Source organism: Pecten maximus, chromosome 16 (genome assembly GCF_902652985.1).
Source record: "Pecten maximus chromosome 16, xPecMax1.1, whole genome shotgun sequence".
Classification (NCBI taxonomy): domain Eukaryota; kingdom Metazoa; phylum Mollusca; class Bivalvia; order Pectinida; family Pectinidae; genus Pecten; species Pecten maximus.
In genome coordinates, this window is record NC_047030.1 from 21,742,345 (window position 1) to 21,762,438 (window position 20,094).

Consider the following 20,094-nt stretch of genomic DNA (forward strand, 5'->3'; position numbering starts at 1 on the left):
ATATTTTATCGTTGTGAGTTGACGCTGTGATATATTGTATCATTGTGAGTTGACGCTGTGGTATATTGTATCGTTGTGAGTTGACGCTGTGGTATATTGTATCGCTGTGTCGACGCTGTGATATATTGTATCATTGTGTGTTGACGCTGTGATATATTGTATCGTTGTGTGTTGACGCTGTGTTATAATGTATCGTTGTGTGTTGACGCTGTGAGATATTGTATCGTTGTTTTGACGCTGTGATATATATTTATCGTTGCGTGTTGACGCTGTGATATATTGTATCGTTGTGTGTTGACGCTGTGATATATTGTATCGTTGTGTGTTGACGCTGCGATATACTGTATCGTTGTGTGTTGACGCTGTAGTATATTGTATCGTGGGTGTTGACCCTTTAATATATTGTATCGTTGTGTGTTGACGCTGTGATATATTTATCGTTGTGTGTTGACGCTGTAATATATTTATCGTTGTGTGTTGACGCTGTGATATATTGTATCGTTGGGTGTTGAGGCTGTGATATATTGTATCGTTGTGTTTAACCTTTTAATATATTGTATCGTTGTGTGTTGACGCTGTGATATATTGTATCGTTGTGTGTTGAGGCTGTGATATATTGTATCGTTGTGTGTTGATGCTGTGATATATTGTATCGTTGTGTGTTGTTGCTGTGATATATTGTATCGTTGTGTGTTGACGCTGTGATATATTGTATCGGTGTGTGTTGACGCTGTGAGATATTGTATCGTTATTTGTTAATGCTGTGATATATTGTATCGTTGTGTGTTGACCCTTTAATATATTGTATCGTTGTGTGTTGACGCTGTGATATATTGTATCGTTGTGTGTTGATGCTGTGATATATTGTATCGTTGTGTGTTGTCGCTGTGATATATTGTATCATTGTGTGTTGAGGCTGTGATATATTGTATCATTGTGTGTTGACACGTTATATATTTTATCATTGCGTATTTATGTCAGGTGACAATAAAAACACATACGAAAGGAAAGGAGAAAAGTCCATCAAAGTGAAGGTTTGATGTCTTTTCCAGTTGTTCGATTTCTTTTGTCAATTGTCTTTGTTGTTTGGTGTCTTTTTGTACGCATCATCAGTCACAACCAGTTGTGGATGTATGATGTTAACAACAAGATCAGTATCTAAAAATTAGCGATATTGACATCTCTATATTACGCTTGAAAGTAAAACACAACTAAATTAGCATTTTCATCATTTTATTTTACAAACAAACAAACAATAAAATATATAAATAGTAGAAATGGAGTTCTTGAAGAGAGAGTGGAGCGTGATATACACTTAATACATGATAGTGAATTCAATGAATGGGTAAGTATTTTCTAATTTCATTTTGTTTTGGAAAAGGAAATATTTACATTGCGCACCGCTTTGCCAGGTGAATCCTGATCATAGTAAACGACTCAGAATTATAAATTCACGTTCTACAACATAATACTGATATATACAGAACATTATTACGTATTTCGACAAAAGAATCTTAATGATTATTGGTGTTTAACCTGAAAGTTTTAACACTAGGAAGGGCGGCATACAAATGAAAATTTTTATAATTATTAATTGATATTTGCCCGAATACATGACGTCACGAGCCTCGCTTTGGTTACACCCAGCCCTTGCCCTTTGGAGCGTTTGTTTTAGCGGGAGGTTTTTGCCCGGTGTTGCCGCCTCGTTTCAGGGCGTCCTGGACCTTGTTCCACGAGCTATTCTTCTTGTTCTTGAGTTTGTTCTTGTTATTGGTAAGTTGTTTCCGGGTATTGCAGACCAGTCCTAGAGCCACGCACGAGAGCACGAGCGTTACTAAGAGGACACTGTAGCTGACTAATTGGTAAACAGTCATACAGGAGGACCCCATCACAATACCTGAAAAACAAACAGTGCATGTACTTATTCGCAAGCCTAGTTGTCTGATTCATTGGGAAATATTGATCCATTACTCAATCCAAGTATCTAATATATGTTATACTGGTTTTGTTGTTCATTGGACAATATTGATTCATTACTCAAAGTATCTAAACTATTTTACATTGATGTCGTTGGTCATTGGGCAGTATTGATCAATTGCTCAACCAAATTGTTATTGATAGTATAGTTAATTATTGGGCAATATTGATGCAATACTCATCCGAAATACGGAACCCTGCATATAATGTATCGAACCATACAAATAGGGTATCGAACCATACATATAGGGTATCGAACCATACATATAGGGTATCGAACCATACATATAGGGTATCGAACCATACATGTACGGTATCGAACCATACATATACGGTATCGAACCATACATATAGAGTATCGAACCATACATATAGGGTATCGAACCATACATATAGGGTATCGAACCAGACATATAGGGTATCATAACATACATATAGGGTATCGAACCATACATATAGGGTATCGAACCATACATATAGATATCGAACCATACATATAGGGGATCGAACCATACATATAGGGTATCGAACCATACATATAGGGGATCGAACCATACATATGGCGTATCGAACCATACATATAAGGTATCTAACCATACATATAGGGTATCGAACCATACATATAGAGTATCGAACCATACATATAGGGTATCGAACCATACATATAGGGTATCGAACCACACATATAGGGTATCGAACCATACATATAGGGTATCGACCCATACATATAGGGTATCGAACCACACATATAGGGTATCGAACCATACATATAGGGTATCGAACCATAGATATAGGGTATCGAACCATACATATAGGGTATCGAACCATACATATAGGGTATCGAACCATACATATAGGGTATCGAACCATACATATAGGGTATCGAACCACACATATAGGATATCGAACCATACATATAGGGTATCGAACCACACATATAGGGTATCGAACCATACATATAGGGTATCGAACCATACATATAGGGTATCTAACATACATATAGGATATCGAACCATACATATAGGGTATCGAACCATACATATAGGGTATCGAACCATACATATAGGGTATCGAACCATACATATAGGGTATCGAACCATACATATAGGGTATCGAACCATACATATAGGGTATCCAACCATACATATAGGGTATCGAACCATACATATAGGGTATCGAACCAGACATATGGGGTATCGAACCATACATGTAGGGTATCGAACTAAACATATAGGGTATCGAACCATAAATATAGGGTATCGAACCACACATATAGGGTATCGAACCATACATATAGGGTATCGAACCATACATATAGGGTATCGAACCATACATATAGGGTATCCAACCATACATATAGGGTATCGAACCAGACATATGGGGTATCGAACCATACATATACGGTATCGAACCATACATATAGGATATCGAACATACATATAGGGTATCCAACCATACATATAGGATATCGAACCATACATATAGGGTATCGAACCATACATATAGGGTATCATAACATACATATAGGGTATCGAACCATACATGTAGGGTATCGAACAATACATATAGGGTATCGAACCATACATATAGGGTATCGAACCATACATATAGGGTATCGAACCATACATATAGGGTATCGAACCATACATATAGGGGGATCGAACATACATATAGGGTATCGACTCATACATACAGGATAACAAACCATACATATAGGGTATCGAACCATACATGTAGGGTATCGAACCATACATGTAGGGTATCGAACCATACATGTACGGTATCGAACCATACATATACGGTATCGAACCATACATATAGAGTATCGAACCATACATATAGGGTATCGAACCATACATATAGGGTATCGAACCATACATATAGGGTATCGAACCATACATATAGGGTATCGAACCATACATATAAGGTATCGAACCATACATATAAGGTATCGAACCATACATATAGGGTATCGAACCATACATATAGGGTATCGAACCATACATATAAGGAATCGAACCATACATATAGGGTATCGAACCATACATATAGGGTATCGAACCATACATATAAGGTATCGAACCATACATATAGGGTATCGAACCATACATATAGGGTATCGAACCATACATGTAGGGTATCGAACCATACATATAGGGTATCATAACATACATATAGGGTATCGAACCATACATATAGGGTATCGAACCATACATGTAGGGTATCGAACCATACATATAGGGTATCGACTCATACATATAGGGTATCGACCCATACATATAGGGCATCGAACCACACATATAGGGTATCGAACCATACATATAGGGTATCGAACCATACATATAGGGTATCGAACCATACATATAGGGTATCGAACCATACATATAGGGTATCGAACCATACATATAGGGTATCGAACCATACATATAGGGTATCGAACCATACATATAGGGTATCGAACCATACATATAGGGTATCGAACCATACATATAGGGTATCGAACCATACATATAGGGTATCGACCCATACATATAGGGTATCGAACCATACATATAGGGTATCGAACCATACATATAGGGTATCGAACCATACATATAGGGTATCGAACCATACATATAGGGTATCGAACCACACATATAGGGTATCGAACCATACATATACGGTATCGAACCACACATATAGGGTATCGAACCATACATATAGGGTATCGAACCACACATATAGGGTATCGAACCATACATATAGGGTATCGAACCATACATATAGGGTATCGAACCACACATATAGGGTATCGAACCATACATATAGGGTATCGAACTAAACATATAGGGTATCGAACCATAAATATAGGGTATCGAACCATACATATAGGGTATCGGACCATAAATATAGGGTATCGAACCATACATATAGGGTATCGAACCATAAATATAGGGTATCGAACCATACATATAGGGTATCGAACCATACATATAGGGTATCATAACATACATATAGGGTATCGAACCATACATATAGGGTATCGAACCATACATATAGGGTATCGAACCATACATATAGGGTATCGAACCATACATATAGGGTATCGAACTAAACATATAGGGTATCGAACCATAAATATAGGGTATCGAACCATACATATAGGGTATCGAACCATACATATAGGGTATCGAACCATACATATAGGGTATCGAACCATACATATAGGGTATCGAACCACACATATAGGGTATCGAACCATACATATAGGGTATCGAACCATACATATAAGGAATCGAACCATACATATAGGGTATCGAACCATACATATAGGGTATCGAACCATACATATAAGGTATCGAACCATACATATAGGGTATCGAACCATACATATAGGGTATCGAACCATACATGTAGGGTATCGAACCATACATATAGGGTATCATAACATACATATAGGGTATCGAACCATACATATAGGGTATCGAACCATACATGTAGGGTATCGAACCATACATATAGGGTATCGACTCATACATATAGGGTATCGACCCATACATATAGGGCATCGAACCACACATATAGGGTATCGAACCATACATATAGGGTATCGAACCATACATATAGGGTATCGAACCATACATATAGGGTATCGAACCATACATATAGGGTATCGAACCATACATATAGGGTATCGAACCATACATATAGGGTATCGAACCATACATATAGGGTATCGAACCATACATATAGGGTATCGAACCATACATATAGGGTATCGAACCATACATATAGGGTATCGACCCATACATATAGGGTATCGAACCATACATATAGGGTATCGAACCATACATATAGGGTATCGAACCATACATATAGGGTATCGAACCATACATATAGGGTATCGAACCACACATATAGGGTATCGAACCATACATAGACGGTATCGAACCACACATATAGGGTATCGAACCATACATATAGGGTATCGAACCACACATATAGGGTATCGAACCATACATATAGGGTATCGAACCATACATATAGGGTATCGAACCACACATATAGGGTATCGAACCATACATATAGGGTATCGAACTAAACATATAGGGTATCGAACCATAAATATAGGGTATCGAACCATACATATAGGGTATCGGACCATAAATATAGGGTATCGAACCATACATATAGGGTATCGAACCATAAATATAGGGTATCGAACCATACATATAGGGTATCGAACCATACATATAGGGTATCATAACATACATATAGGGTATCGAACCATACATATAGGGTATCGAACCATACATATAGGGTATCGAACCATACATATAGGGTATCGAACCATACATATAGGGTATCGAACTAAACATATAGGGTATCGAACCATAAATATAGGGTATCGAACCATACATATAGGGTATCGAACCATACATATAGGGTATCGAACCATACATATAGGGTATCGAACCATACATATAGGGTATCGAACCACACATATAGGGTATCGAACCATACATATAGGGTATCGAACTAAACATATAGGGTATCGAACCATAAATATAGGGTATCGAACCATACATATAGGGTATCGAACCATAAATATAGGGTATCGAACCATACATATAGGGTATCGAACCATAAATATAGGGTATCGAACCATACATATAGGGTATCGAACCATACATATAGGGTATCATAACATACATATAGGGTATCGAACCATACATATAGGGTATCGAACCATACATATAGGGTATCGAACCATACATATAGGGTATCGAACCATACATATAGGGTATCGAACTAAACATATAGGGTATCGAACCATAAATATAGGGTATCGAACCATACATATAGGGTATCGAACCATACATATAGGGTATCGAACCATACATATAGGGTATCGAACCATACATATAGGGTATCGAACCATACATATAGGGTATCGAACCATACATATAGGGTATCGACCACACATATAGGGTATCAAACCATACATATAGGGTATCGAACCACACATATAGGGTATCGAACCATACATATAGGGTATCTAACCATACATATAGGGTATCGAACCACACATATAGGGGTATCGAACCATACATATAGGGTATCGAACCATAAATATAGGGTATCGAACCATACATATAGGGTATCGAACCATACATATAGGGTATCGAACCATACATATAGGGTATCGAACCATAAATATAGGGTATCGAACCATACATATAGGGTATCGAACCATACATATAGGGTATCATAACATACATATAGGGTATCGAACCATACATATAGGGTATCGAACCATACATATAGGGTATCGAACCATACATATAGGGTATCGAACCATACATATAGGGTATCGAACTAAACATATAGGGTATCGAACCATAAATATAGGGTATCGAACCATACATATAGTGTATCGAACCATACATATAGGGTATCGAACCATACATATAGGGTATCGAACCATACATATAGGGTATCGAACCATACATATAGGGTATCGAACCATACATATAGGGTATCGACCACACATATAGGGTATCAAACCATACATATAGGGTATCGAACCACACATATAGGGTATCGAACCATACATATAGGGTATCTAACCATACATATAGGGTATCGAACCACACATATAGGGTATCGAACCATACATATAGGGTATCAAACCATACATATAGGGTATCGAACCACACATATAGGGGATCGAACCATACATATAGGGTATCGAACCATACATATAGGGTATCGAACCATATTTATAGGGGATCGAACCATACATAGAGCGTATCGAAACATACATATAGGGTATCGAACCATACATATAGGGTATCGAACCATACATATAGGGTATCGAACCATACATATAGGGTATCGAACCATACATAGAGCGTATCGAAACATACATATAGGGTATCGAACCATACATATAGGGTATCGAACCATACATATAGGGTATCGAACCATACATATAGGGTATCGAACCATACATATATGGGATCTGTGTACGCCCACATGACACAAACAATTTAGCTTGATCTATTGTCTGGGGGACTGTAACCCGACCACCTGTTATGTGCTGGCTATCTTACCTGGGGTATCATTACAGATATCGGTAGTCGTACACGACCACCTGTTATGTGCTGGCTATCTTACCTGGGGTACCATTACAGATATCGGTAGTCGTACATGACCACCTGTTATGTGTTGGCTATCTTACCTGGGGTACCATTACAGATATCGGTAGTCGTACACGACCACCTGTTATGTGTTGGCTATCTTACCTGGGGTACCATTACAGATATCGGTAGTCGTACATGACGCACTGTAGTAATTAGTGGATCTCTTGTCTGTAAATTAAAAAGAAATCACTTAAATATCAAAATCAATCATTAAAAAGGATGTACTCATTATTTTTGGTTTCGTTTTTCTTGCATCTTTCATTACATGTAGCCAGAAAACCTTTTAGACGTGTCCAATACTCGTTGTCAAAAATCCAAACTACCCCGATTGTCATTTTGAGAACATGACTTTACCTGGATATGACATTAACTTGCATGGCGGTTGTCATCGAGAATCGAGGGTCGCGATTAATAACAATTGTATGACGTCACGTCATTTAAATCATGTCCCATCAATAATGCCATTTATTGTGAAAACATCAACCGCGCAAACTTAAGGGGATCTAAGAAATTAAACCAGTCGCCCCTTGGTTGTAATACGGTAATCTCAACATTCGGGATAAGATTTTTAAGTTGTTGAACACTCGACAAGCCTCATTTATTTCAATTTAAGAATATTCTCCATGGTTTTGAGATCCCTGTCTCGCACATAAGTATTTAATTATACAATATTGGACCAAGAAAATAAGAGAACTAAATGTTCTCGATTCATAGAAAGCGTTGGTTGTACTTATGGTTTCTTTATATAGAAAACCAATTTAGTACCACATTATCTTAAAGCTATTGTCTCATTACCATATTTTCTACACAGTGGCGCTATTGTTTTTTCACATATGATGCAAAAATTATACGTAACGCATAAATTACAAATTCATGTCTGTAAGTTCTCACCTGCATAATCTGCCGGCGAGCTGCAGACAGGACCCCCCACGATTTCTATGCCTGCAGTGCTGAATTTCTCCAAGAACCACAACGCCTCACAGGTACAGGTCCACTGTAGGCCCGTCATGTCGACGGCGGAAAGGGCGTCCAATCCCTCAAAAACGTTATCGGTGAGGGTGGTGATGACGTTGTTGGAGAGGACTATTGACGTCACGGCCTTGTTGAGAGAGAACGTGGTTGTCGTCACTTCCGTCAAAGCGGCGTTGTTGAAGTCAAATTTCTTGGTTGTCGTTAGATGATCCAGCATAGTGGCCGGGAAAGTTCCGGGGGTAGCGCAGTTTTTGATGGTGAAGTCCCCGGACGGGTCGGGAACAGACAATTTGGAGACATTGACTCCAGTGAAGGAAGCAGCATCTAGTGCTGCTATACTTCCGCCTTCGATCCGGAAGTAGTTGAGGGTACCGAAGTCGGCGAATGCGCTGGCCGGAATGGAGAGTAATTTACAGTTCTTGAAGGTGACTCCCTGTAGATAACCCATGTCCGGGAATGCCCCAGCACTAAACGTTGTGTCCGTGTTGGAAACACACTCAATCTCTAGGCTAGCCACATAGTTCCCATCGAAGTTCGTGCTGGAGAAGCTGGAAAATCCGGAAAAGAGAGGAGAACCGGAACCGATAGTTCCGGATATTTTGTATATCCGGAGACGCTGTGGGTACGGATTGGAAAAGCTACTGTAAGCTATAGTTGATGAGGCGAGGGCGGTGAAATCACAGCTGTAAACACCAACAGAGGCATCAGTTGCATCGTAGGCACAGCCCGTGGGGAACGTCTGTCCCAACCCCCCGGGCACCGACAATACACACAACACTACCGTCAAGATGATCGCAGCCATCTTGATACGGTCTGTTCTGATTGACTCAGTGCAAAATAAATATGCCGCAGTATATGCCAGTTGTTTCTCAACAGATCGTAATCCAAATTAAAACAGGTCTTATTGTAGCTATAATGCCCCTACGATCACGGAGGGAAATTGTTAATCTTATTTAATTTAAATAATCATGGTATTGGCTATTGCTACAGAGTCCAAAGATTGTTGGCGATACACAAAAACATGTTGACCTTAATCCGTCGGTATACCGTTAATCCTATTCATTTCCCGATCAGGACAAACACATATTTCACAAGGATGCCAAAACTCTTGCTAAGGCCAGATCATTCCACTGGCTTCTATAAACTTGACCGATTCGACAGTCGAACCTACATTAAATTAAAATGGTGTGGAGTGTAACACGATCGGGAGGATTGCCGGCATTAACCTCAAAACGGTGGAACAATAGTCAACAGTACCGCCAGAGTAAGGAGGATAAGCGGATCACCGTTTATATTGTTACACAGTAGACCTTGTGCCTTTTAAACTTATGCTGTAAAACATATCAAACCTAAGTTCGCTTTATCTAAACAATTCAACGTTCGTGTCATAGACTGTTATATCCGAGTACCACGTGATAAAACATTTTTACTTTATATCTATATCCGGTAATTCGCATGTTACCAATAATGTCATGAAATATGTTGTTGTTTGTATATGCGTGAATTGGCAAAGACAGTCTATTGAACATGTACTTTATTTTAAAACACGACTATTGCTTGGATATGGTGGTTGATTACGGCGGGTTGTCGTGCTGTCGCTTTGGTGCGTCGCTCATACCGCGACAGCTCAATAAAATGTCGTCATGTCGCTTTCAAACCGCGATAAGGCGCCAACGCGCCAATATGACATTCTATGTACCTAATAAGCGTGTTCAAATGTCCAATTGGCGTATAAGACCTTTTCGTCTATCAAATCTCGGGTTTTAGTGGGTTGAGAACGCCCTAAAGCGACAAGACGCCAACACGAAACAGCTATGATTGATGCGCTCACCGTACACCAATCGCGACATCTCGGCAAGTTCCGTGAACGCTCGGAATCAGCCGAGATATGACGATCGCGCCATGTACGTTATAGTAATTTGTAACTAATTTTCTTCATGTCAAGACATGAATAAAACTCAATGATTTACAGATTCGGAAAAGCTATAACTGAGATAAAAAAAACAGTGGCTGCTGGTACCCCTCATTTTTATAACTGGTTAATACTATGTTGATTTCGCAAATTAAGTTGCTGAAGACACGACACCTCTATAGCAGTAGTTGTCTTAATCACAGTCTGTCTTCTTACTTCTCGTCTTGTCTGACTGTACACGATTTTGTGTACATGATTTTTATTGGAATAATCGGCCTTTAAATCTAGATGTTTTGCAGTTTTCTGATGTATCGAGGCGTAACCTCTACACAAAATGTCACAGCCTTTTTTCGGTTTGGTTTGGTTTATTTTGTTTAATGTCCTATTAACAGCCAGGGTATTTTAAGGACGTGTCTGGTTTTGGAGGTGGAGGAAAGCCGGAGTACCTGGAGAAAAACCACCGACCTACGGTCAGTACCAGGCAACTGTCTCGCGTAGGTTCGAACTCGTAACCAAGTGGTGGAGGGCTAGTGATAAAGTGTCGGGACACCTTAACCACTCGGCCATCGCGGCCCTTCACAGCCTTTTCCATGTATTGTTAATGTGTCGACAGTGATAGGAAAAACGAGAGTAACCATTTGTTATATGTAGGCCAACCTTCGGAAAATGTTTGATTGCAGAACACGATTTTTAATTTTCCTTTATTTGTTTACTCACGAAATCAGTCTTGGAAACAAGGAAATAAGCAATATCACACCAAATCGTTAAAAAAATAAGAGCATACACAACTGTTCCAGTCTAATCCCATTATCGAAATAAACAGGTTAGACTAACGACGTAAACAATGAATTATCAAATAGTATTGCCGAAGATCCCCGGACCCGGTCAGAGTTCGAGTCATATAACTGTCTTCCTGCTGAAATATGGTGAGGGGAGAGGGGATATACATGTTTCTTACAGTAGAAACCTTAAATGGAAAAAATGTTTACGTCTCGTATGAAAATAGGGGTCGGGCAGGGTGGGGATGGGGGTAAATACATTCATCATACCTGTTGTATTATTTTCATTTTTTTCTGCTATGCTTTTAAAGTCTCTGTGTCCGTTCACGGTTGTCTCTCCTGGTCGTCTTGACTATAGCGTCGTTGTGTATGTCCTTTCTTGTCTGCTCCATCGTGAATGCCCTTACCATATCGCAATGACGCCATGACAGTGTATACTGTTAAAGCAATTACCTCCCTTTTCCTTGAGAAGTTTCGGTCGGGAATCAGAGCCCCACTCGATTTGCACTCTTCTCCTTCTAGAATGTATCTTCCGGGCACTCGATTTGTAGCTCTTCTGCTTCTGGAAGATCTTCTACCTCTTCCGTCTCGAAGCTGGAAGATTTATCTCCAAGATGGCGGCGACCATGTTTTAAGTGTGCGAGTGATGAGTTTCACTAGAGAAGAAGATATGACACATACATGCACGTGTTTGTGCCATAGTGTTTGAGAAAACTTAAAAACTTGTTTATTTTGGGTTATGTTCTCCCGGTCAGTAAGGTATCTTCTGTTGGTGACGTCATACAGATCTCGTAACGACGATATGACGCCCTGTCTGTATTTGAATCGTTCTTTCATAACGATATGTATGTCGCTGCTTCCTCAATCTTATTATTTTATTTCATTTCTGTCTAAAATGTCAAATAAACAGCGTTAAAATATGTAAAACACTTTATTTTTGTCATTCTGTGACACGTTTTTCTTTGTATCATTTTATGCCAGTTTAAAACCTTAACTAAATATAGGCTTGCACCCCATGGTGTTGACAAAAGTATAAATTACTTATTATTATTATTACTTACAAGGACCATTGTATTCAAATGATGTGTTTAGAAGAAAATCTCCATATTTGGTTGTTTTATAGAAAAAATATAGAAAAAATGAAAGTGTTAGTTAAAACACGCGTGTTAGTTGTTCAGGCGCGTGAATCCACCGACTACATTCTTCATATATCTTATTTACCCTGAAGCCCTAAGAGCAGAACCCGTAAACAGAACCCGTAAACGTTATCTCAGAGAGAGGCGAGATGGGCTTATCGCAGGACCATGAGACGACGTCATTTGTTGATATTTCTTTTAAAGTGTATTGGATATGGTAGTCTTATTTATGTACATATTAGTCATTTATGAAATGATAATAACAATGCGTATGAAATATTATCGTCCAAAGAGCCTTTAACTGACCAATTATGGATTGATGTTGTCATCTCACAGATTTTGACATAGACATAGACATTTTGGTTAGTTAGATAAAGGTGTAGTTTAACTTGTTATATTCTCTTTTGACCTTGACACTAAGGGCGAGGTTATTGCTTTGAACAAATCGTAGTATTCAACTTCATCATGCGATGGTAAAATATATTTTTTGAAATTTAGAGACGTTGTAAATAAACTAGCATGCTATTGATGAAATATTGTCTTGTTAGGTATTTTTCTCATTTAGTACATGTAGAGAGAAAAATACCTGACCCGAACGACCATTGAAGTAGGTCATCCGTCCCGGCACGCTTCTGACCAAATGCAATTATGAGATAGTTGGTTGCTCATAGCTGCTGTTTAAAATATCGAATGACATGGCGCAACCGTATGCCATCGACACTTTTTTCATGAGAGTCCAGAATACAATGAATCTCTTACATATGTAAAATTGGTGGCAGCGGTGGGATTAAACATTGTTTTGAGAACGTAAAAGTGTCATCGTCTTATTTTCTCCCGTGCTCGTTTGGTTTGGTTTGGCGATGTATTTTGAAATAAAGTCATTTGAAACAAAGAAAGCTGGATGAAAGCTATACTAATTAGTTGTTCAAGGAATAAATAAAATGGATTTTATTTTGAAAAAAAAATGTTAGATGCAATTTATTTCGTCTTGATAATCTCCATTTTCTTGTTAAACATGTGACAGACATAAACAATATGTTAACAATGACTACAATTAGCAAACATAAATGTATCCAAGAAATGTCAAACAAACAATGAATCTTTAAGCAGTAAGGAATCAGTTTATGTTCCGTAAATTGAATTATTTTCGGTAAAATACTTTGTACATGTACAGTGCAATTATATATAACATGTAATTCACTGGGACACACATAAAAGTTATCCATGTGTTTACAAACATATTTACAACATGGCCGCGATATATCAAAACTTTTATCGAATTATTCATGTTTGATATGAATGTACATATTCATATATAACTGGTGCATGCATGTGCTGTTGTCACAGTTTTTATCCTACTTCTTGGAATGTGGCAAGAAGGATTTTAGTTACAAAGCTATGGTACTAGGACGTCAACACATCGGCCCCTCCTGGTAACCACCATATTCTGTTAGATTCTTCCTGACATCTCCCGTCGCTATATCCAGCCAGCGTTTTTCGGAGGTCCAGTGGATGCGGGTGGTTTTTGTCCTCCTCCCCCTCTCCTCATGGCTTCTTGCACTTTAAGCCATGAACTTTTCTTCTTCATCTCGAGCTTCAGTCGCGCACTGCGCAGACTGACGCGCGTGCCAATGATGAGCCCGAGCCCCAAGGCGGACAAAATGAGAACGAGGATGAGGAGGGCGTAGTTGGCTAGTTGCCAGGCGGGGATGCACGTGTTATACGCCACAATACCTGTAAATAAAATTCCAAGGTTACTCCAAATCACACCTGCTTATTCGAATTCATCAGAGCGATTATACTCTCTTCGTTAGAATGCAAAATAATGAATTGACCAAAATGTAACCATTTTAGGTGACTGAACAGCTAATACCCGAGAAGACTCATTTCGTACGGCATTCCGTTGATAACCAAATCTTTCAATCATACAAAATAAGCGATTACTTATCTTAAGGTGCATTCATATGAACTATGAATGCCAAATGGACGAAGGCAAATCGAATGATACGAACTAGCTCGTATCGTTACTTGGAACATTTTTACACCTTACAGTTTATTAGCTAATATCCACCACCAGACTTTGATGAAATTATATAGTTCGTGTTACCACGAGTTAGTAAGTGTTATGGTGTTAGCTGTAAAATCAAAGTAATATTTGCATTATTCCAATGGACCAGTACGAGGCCGTTTTTTTTTTTAACTTTCATATTATAATTGATAAAAGTAAGCAACAAAAAATCTCAACAATGATTTTTATTGTTGATAAAAGAACAACTACAATTCTGACAGCGTACCGGAAATAGTAAGTAAAGTGTATTTTACATTGTAAACTGTACACCGTACACACTTTAGTTAGATGGAATTATGATGACCGAGTGAAGTTCACAATTTGGCACACTTGGATATATATTTCAAAACACATGAAAGTAGACATAATCAACTCCTCTGTAACCTAAACCTCTGACACTGGTATTGACAGGGTTCTACACAAAACGAACACAGTGGCCGCTATCATTTCGAAACTTCAAACACTTTATACGGTACAATTACGTGTCGAATAAAAAGCGAGTCTCAAAAAAAGTTGGGTCCAAACTTCACACAATATTTAAGTCCTTGTTTTGTGTCCTAACAGCGATAGTTTAAATCCAATGGAGTCAGTGATATGTCATATCCGGCGGAAACTGTTGGGTTGCTCGTCACCACATTAGATCCGATGGAGGCTCATTCGAACCTCGTCACCACGTAATATCCCCAATCGGGAACATTCGGCACACTTTTCTCGTTTACAGAAAATGCCGAAGGTTCCCAAATGGTTTTATCCCGTGGAAAGTGATAAGAACCTCGTTACCACGTTACATCCTGTGGAGACTGATAGGAATCTCGTTACCATGTTAGATCCAGCGGAGATCGCTGGGCTGCTCCTTGGCCCTAGCCGCCGCGTCTTTCTTGCCCCTGGTGAATCTGTAGCCCCGAGTTGAAATATTGATTGATGTCACTTCTCTAGGATGCTCTTTAACTTTCTTTTTCGTTTTCAGAACGCTGATTAGTATGACACACGATAAAATCAAAATGACCAGATTAGCGCCTCCGTCTCCGAACAACATGGGATATGTTATACATTCTCCGCCGAGTACCACACCTGGAAACAGACGGGCATGCATTACACTTGACCCTAAACTCTATCGACCGGGGATAGGAGCGTGGTTTCTATAAGGGGACAATTGTCGTCGATGGATCGGGGTAAAAGATTATTAATCAACTTTCTAAGGGTCAATAAGTGACAGGCGGCGAAAATTATTAAACATTGCAGTCGCAAGTGCAACTATTAATAGTAAGGTCAAAGGTTATATGCTTAACACTAACAATTAAGGGTCTATAAGTAACGCATATAGTCATCAAAGGCTATACAGGAAATTAACTCTTACAAAGGTCAGCAATAAAGATAAATGTGAAAGGTTATATTGAACCCTTAAAAAGGTCAACGAGTTACGCAGAGGTCAAAGGTTATACTCAACTCTTACAAAGGTCAACGAGTTACGGAGAGGTCAACGAATTGCAGTGCTCACATTACACACATGGGATAAATCGATATCACGAGGTCAAAGGTTATACTGAACTCTTAAAAAGGTCAACGAGCTACGGAGAGGTCAAATGTTATACTGAATTCAAAGGTATACGAGTTACGGAGAGGTCAACGAATTGCAGTGCTCACATTACACACATGGGATAAATCGATATCACGAGGTTAAAGGTTACATCCAAAGGTTAGTTGGCATGGTGACGTGTATAAACATGATCCACTTGTAGGTGCCACTTTCTAGACTGTAAAGCGCTAGTTTTGTTTTCATTCATAAACAAATAAAACGATAATGTTCAATTTTTGCTATCTTGTGTGATAACATTAATATCTCCTTCTTAAACTACATGATAAACATGGACTTCTACTGGTGTTGTTGTTGTTGTTGTTGCTGTGTTGATGCTGCTGTTGTTAAAGTAATCCCCGGCGAGCTTTATATGGTTTCTACCATAAGTATGCACACCTAGACATCAAGCATTAGTACGAGGAAGACAAAGATATCAAGCATTAGTATGACAAAGACAATTCAATAAATCAAGCATTAGTATGAGGAAGACAGTCCCGGAAATCAAGCTTTAATGTGAGTAGGACAGTTCAAGCATGAGTATGAGGGAAGGCATTACAAATAATGAAAATGAGATCAAACATATCCGGGAATGAGGGAAGCAGTGTGTAAATCAAGCATTAGTACGTAAAAGATATTAGTATCTGCGTAAATCAAGCATAATCATATTCCAGAAATCAAAGAGTATGTCCAAAAAGAGGCATATCCGCAACAGCAATGCGTAAAACTACGTTTACGCTATGTTCCCGGCAGCCACGACAGCCCCGTTTCAGACGGCCATGATTGACAAAATGGGATGAAACAAAGCGGGCGAAAAGGAAGGGCAAACGTGAAAGGCCGTGATTGATGTGGATGCCGACTAGATTTTTAAGATGTCAAAATAATTACCACGGCACTCGCGGATTGAATGAGAAACAAAGCACGCTCTAATAAAACGAAATGAATGCGACAAAAAGTGTCAGTACGTAAAATGCCGTAACGACACAATGAGGCGGTCCTTCGTGGGAGGGAATGATGTGTATTCCCGGCATTTCACGGCAAACTAGGGTGTGTGGTAGCCGTTTTGTTTGTTCGGCCACGGCACGTCACGGCGTGGGACGATTACGGCGCGCGTCTGTGAGGGCGTATGTAAAATCCAGTCCCGTCAGAGAAGCTTAATTCGCGCCTTAGCAATCGACAACACGTTACTGGAGAAGGAAGCTATCATTTTCGTTCACTGTCTCGTATATGGATGTCCTTTTCATACCATGTGCACAAACGTGCTCCAAGTTTTCCGGCGTCCACGTTTCATCCATAGAAATTAAGCCTTACCAGAACGTGAAAAAAGCGTCAGACCTTGACCAGAACGTGGAAAATATAGGGAATCCCGTCAGAATGTGACGGGCCGGGAGGGAACTTACTGGCATCTGAAGAAGCCATTGAGCTCTGGGATTCGGCACCATTATACCCAACGGTCCGTCACGGATACCATGATAGACCGTGAAAAAAATTGGCAAGACTAAACAAAAATGGGGGAAATGGCCTAAATGCTATGGCGCACTACGTTTCGGACAAACGGGACTGATGTGGCCGCTGCCGGGAACATAGTGTAAACGCTCCATTGAAGAAAATGTGTATGCAGTGATACGATAGTGTTAAACATACCAGGAGTTCCCTGACAGGCGTCGTCTTGTGGGCACACGTTGTAATAATAGGTAGTCGCCCTTTTGTCTGAAACACACACAGCAAATATAAAGCAAGCCTGCTTTAATAAACAACGAGTAATTTTTGATGACTTTGATATTACATATTATACATCTTACTATGTAAACACACTTAGCTAGTCTACAAGGGCACCACACCGCGGTGGCCGAGTGGTTTAGGTGTCCCGACACTTTAACACTAGCCCTCCACCTCTGGGTTGCGAGTTCGAAACCTACGTGGGGCAGTTGCCAGGTACTGACCGTAGGCCGGTGGTTTTTCTCCGGGTACTCCGGCTTTCCTCCACCTCCAAACCTGGCACGTCCTTAAATGACCCTGGCTGTTAATAGGACGTTAAACAAAAACAAACCAAACAAACCAAAGCACCACACCGATTCCCGTACTGTTCCCATTGCTAGTTTCCGTCCCACGGATCAGAAATACTTATCCTGATAATCTAATACACACCAAACACCCCACCCCCGTCCCAACCCACGGGCAAAGTACACATACCTTCATAATCTGACGGGGAGCTACACACAATACCCCCTACGACGTCGATAGCCTTGGTGCTGATGGTGGTGAGGATCCAGAGGTTGTCGCACGTGCATTCCCAGTTGTTCCCTGTCAGGTTGAGGTAGTTTAGGGCCCCCAAAGTCGACAGGACGTTGTTTGGGAGACTGGTCAAACTGTTGTGTGATAGGGATAGCGTCTCCATCATCGTGTTCTGTGTGAAGGTATCGGCGGGCAGAGACAGTGCCGAAGACGTGGCTAAATTGTCCAGTACGATGGACTTCACTTTGCTCAGAGGATAGAAGAAGCCGCTGGGGAATGTATTTGTGCTCAGGGCAAGATTCGTCATGGCAAACATCCCCATGGCGTTAGGGATGGACAGTTTGGTGATGTTCAACCCAGACAGGCTGTCGGCATTAAGGCTGCTAATTGAACCGCCGTCGATGATTAGAGAGTCGAGATCGCCGAAGTCGGAGAAGACGTTGTTTGGAAGACCACCTGACATGATACAGTTTGTTATCTTCAGTTCCTGCATGTAACTCAGCCCAGAGAATGTTCCAGCAAACAGAACCAGGTTCCCATTTGTCGTACATTTGACTTCCAAACTGGCAGGGTAGTTTGTGTCCAGGTTTGCTGTGGACATACTACTGAATCCGGAAAAGCTAGCACTTGGGGAGGAAGCCGGAAGTTGTCCATCGATGTTATTGATAACGAGGCGCTGAGGATACGGGGAACTGAACGTGCTGAATGTTAGAGGAAGTGTCACCGACGCAAAGTCGCATGTGAATATCCCAGGAGTTCCGGTGGCGCTGCTGTATGAACATCCGCTCGGAAAGCTTTGACCGGAAATGTATTCACACAGTGACAATAGAACGAACAGTAATGTCGTTCTAATTTTCGAAACCATCGTCATTTTCAATTTTGTTCAAAACACAAAATTAGTTTGTTGTCAGCTTTACCTACATATCGCAGATATCCTTAACATACACGGTGATCGTGTGCTCCGGATTTTCCTTCCCCGGATCATGCGAACACTTCAAGGGACACTTTTTCACGACAAAACTCTCGCCAGATCCCAAATTTGAACCTGATTATCGTCAATACTTACAGGGCATTATGGTCCTAATACACACGACAAAGTAGAGCAGCGGATTACAATAGGCCACTCATGGTTACGCTGTAATGGGTACGATAATGATTGACATTTAATCTTATTTATTTTTGTAATTTACATTCAACACATATTAACAACAAACAGACAATTGTCTCACTAAACCGCTTATATGTCAGTCGTAGGTG

The 20,094-nt window shown here is 39.9% G+C and overlaps 2 protein-coding genes across 3 annotated transcripts; both read right to left on the minus strand.

Annotated features, from left to right (window-relative positions):
• Positions 1-1,219: 1,219 nt before the first annotated feature.
• On the minus strand, positions 1,220-10,268 carry LOC117345253. Its single transcript, XM_033908288.1, has 3 exons — positions 9,054-10,268; positions 8,265-8,330; positions 1,220-1,897 (listed from the first exon to the last, which is right to left on the minus strand). The coding sequence occupies exons 1-3, from the start codon at positions 9,934-9,936 to the stop codon at positions 1,638-1,640; spliced, it is 1,209 nt and encodes a 402-aa protein (XP_033764179.1). The 5' UTR covers positions 9,937-10,268; the 3' UTR covers positions 1,220-1,637.
• A 3,655-nt stretch (positions 10,269-13,923) lies between these two features.
• LOC117345342 (leucine-rich repeat transmembrane protein FLRT1-like) lies at positions 13,924-19,892 on the minus strand. Of its 2 annotated transcripts, none has more exons than XM_033908410.1 (3): positions 18,796-19,886; positions 18,247-18,312; positions 13,924-14,695 (listed from the first exon to the last, which is right to left on the minus strand). In XM_033908410.1, exons 1-3 carry the CDS (start codon positions 19,706-19,708, stop codon positions 14,439-14,441), a joined length of 1,236 nt encoding a protein of 411 aa, XP_033764301.1. In that variant the 5' UTR covers positions 19,709-19,886; the 3' UTR covers positions 13,924-14,438. The 2 variants fall into 2 exon arrangements, with proteins under 2 accessions (XP_033764301.1, XP_033764302.1); XM_033908411.1 differs by lacking the exon at positions 13,924-14,695 and adding an exon at positions 15,200-16,100 and having other exon boundaries at positions 18,796-19,892.
• Between the last annotated feature and the right edge of the window lie 202 nt (positions 19,893-20,094).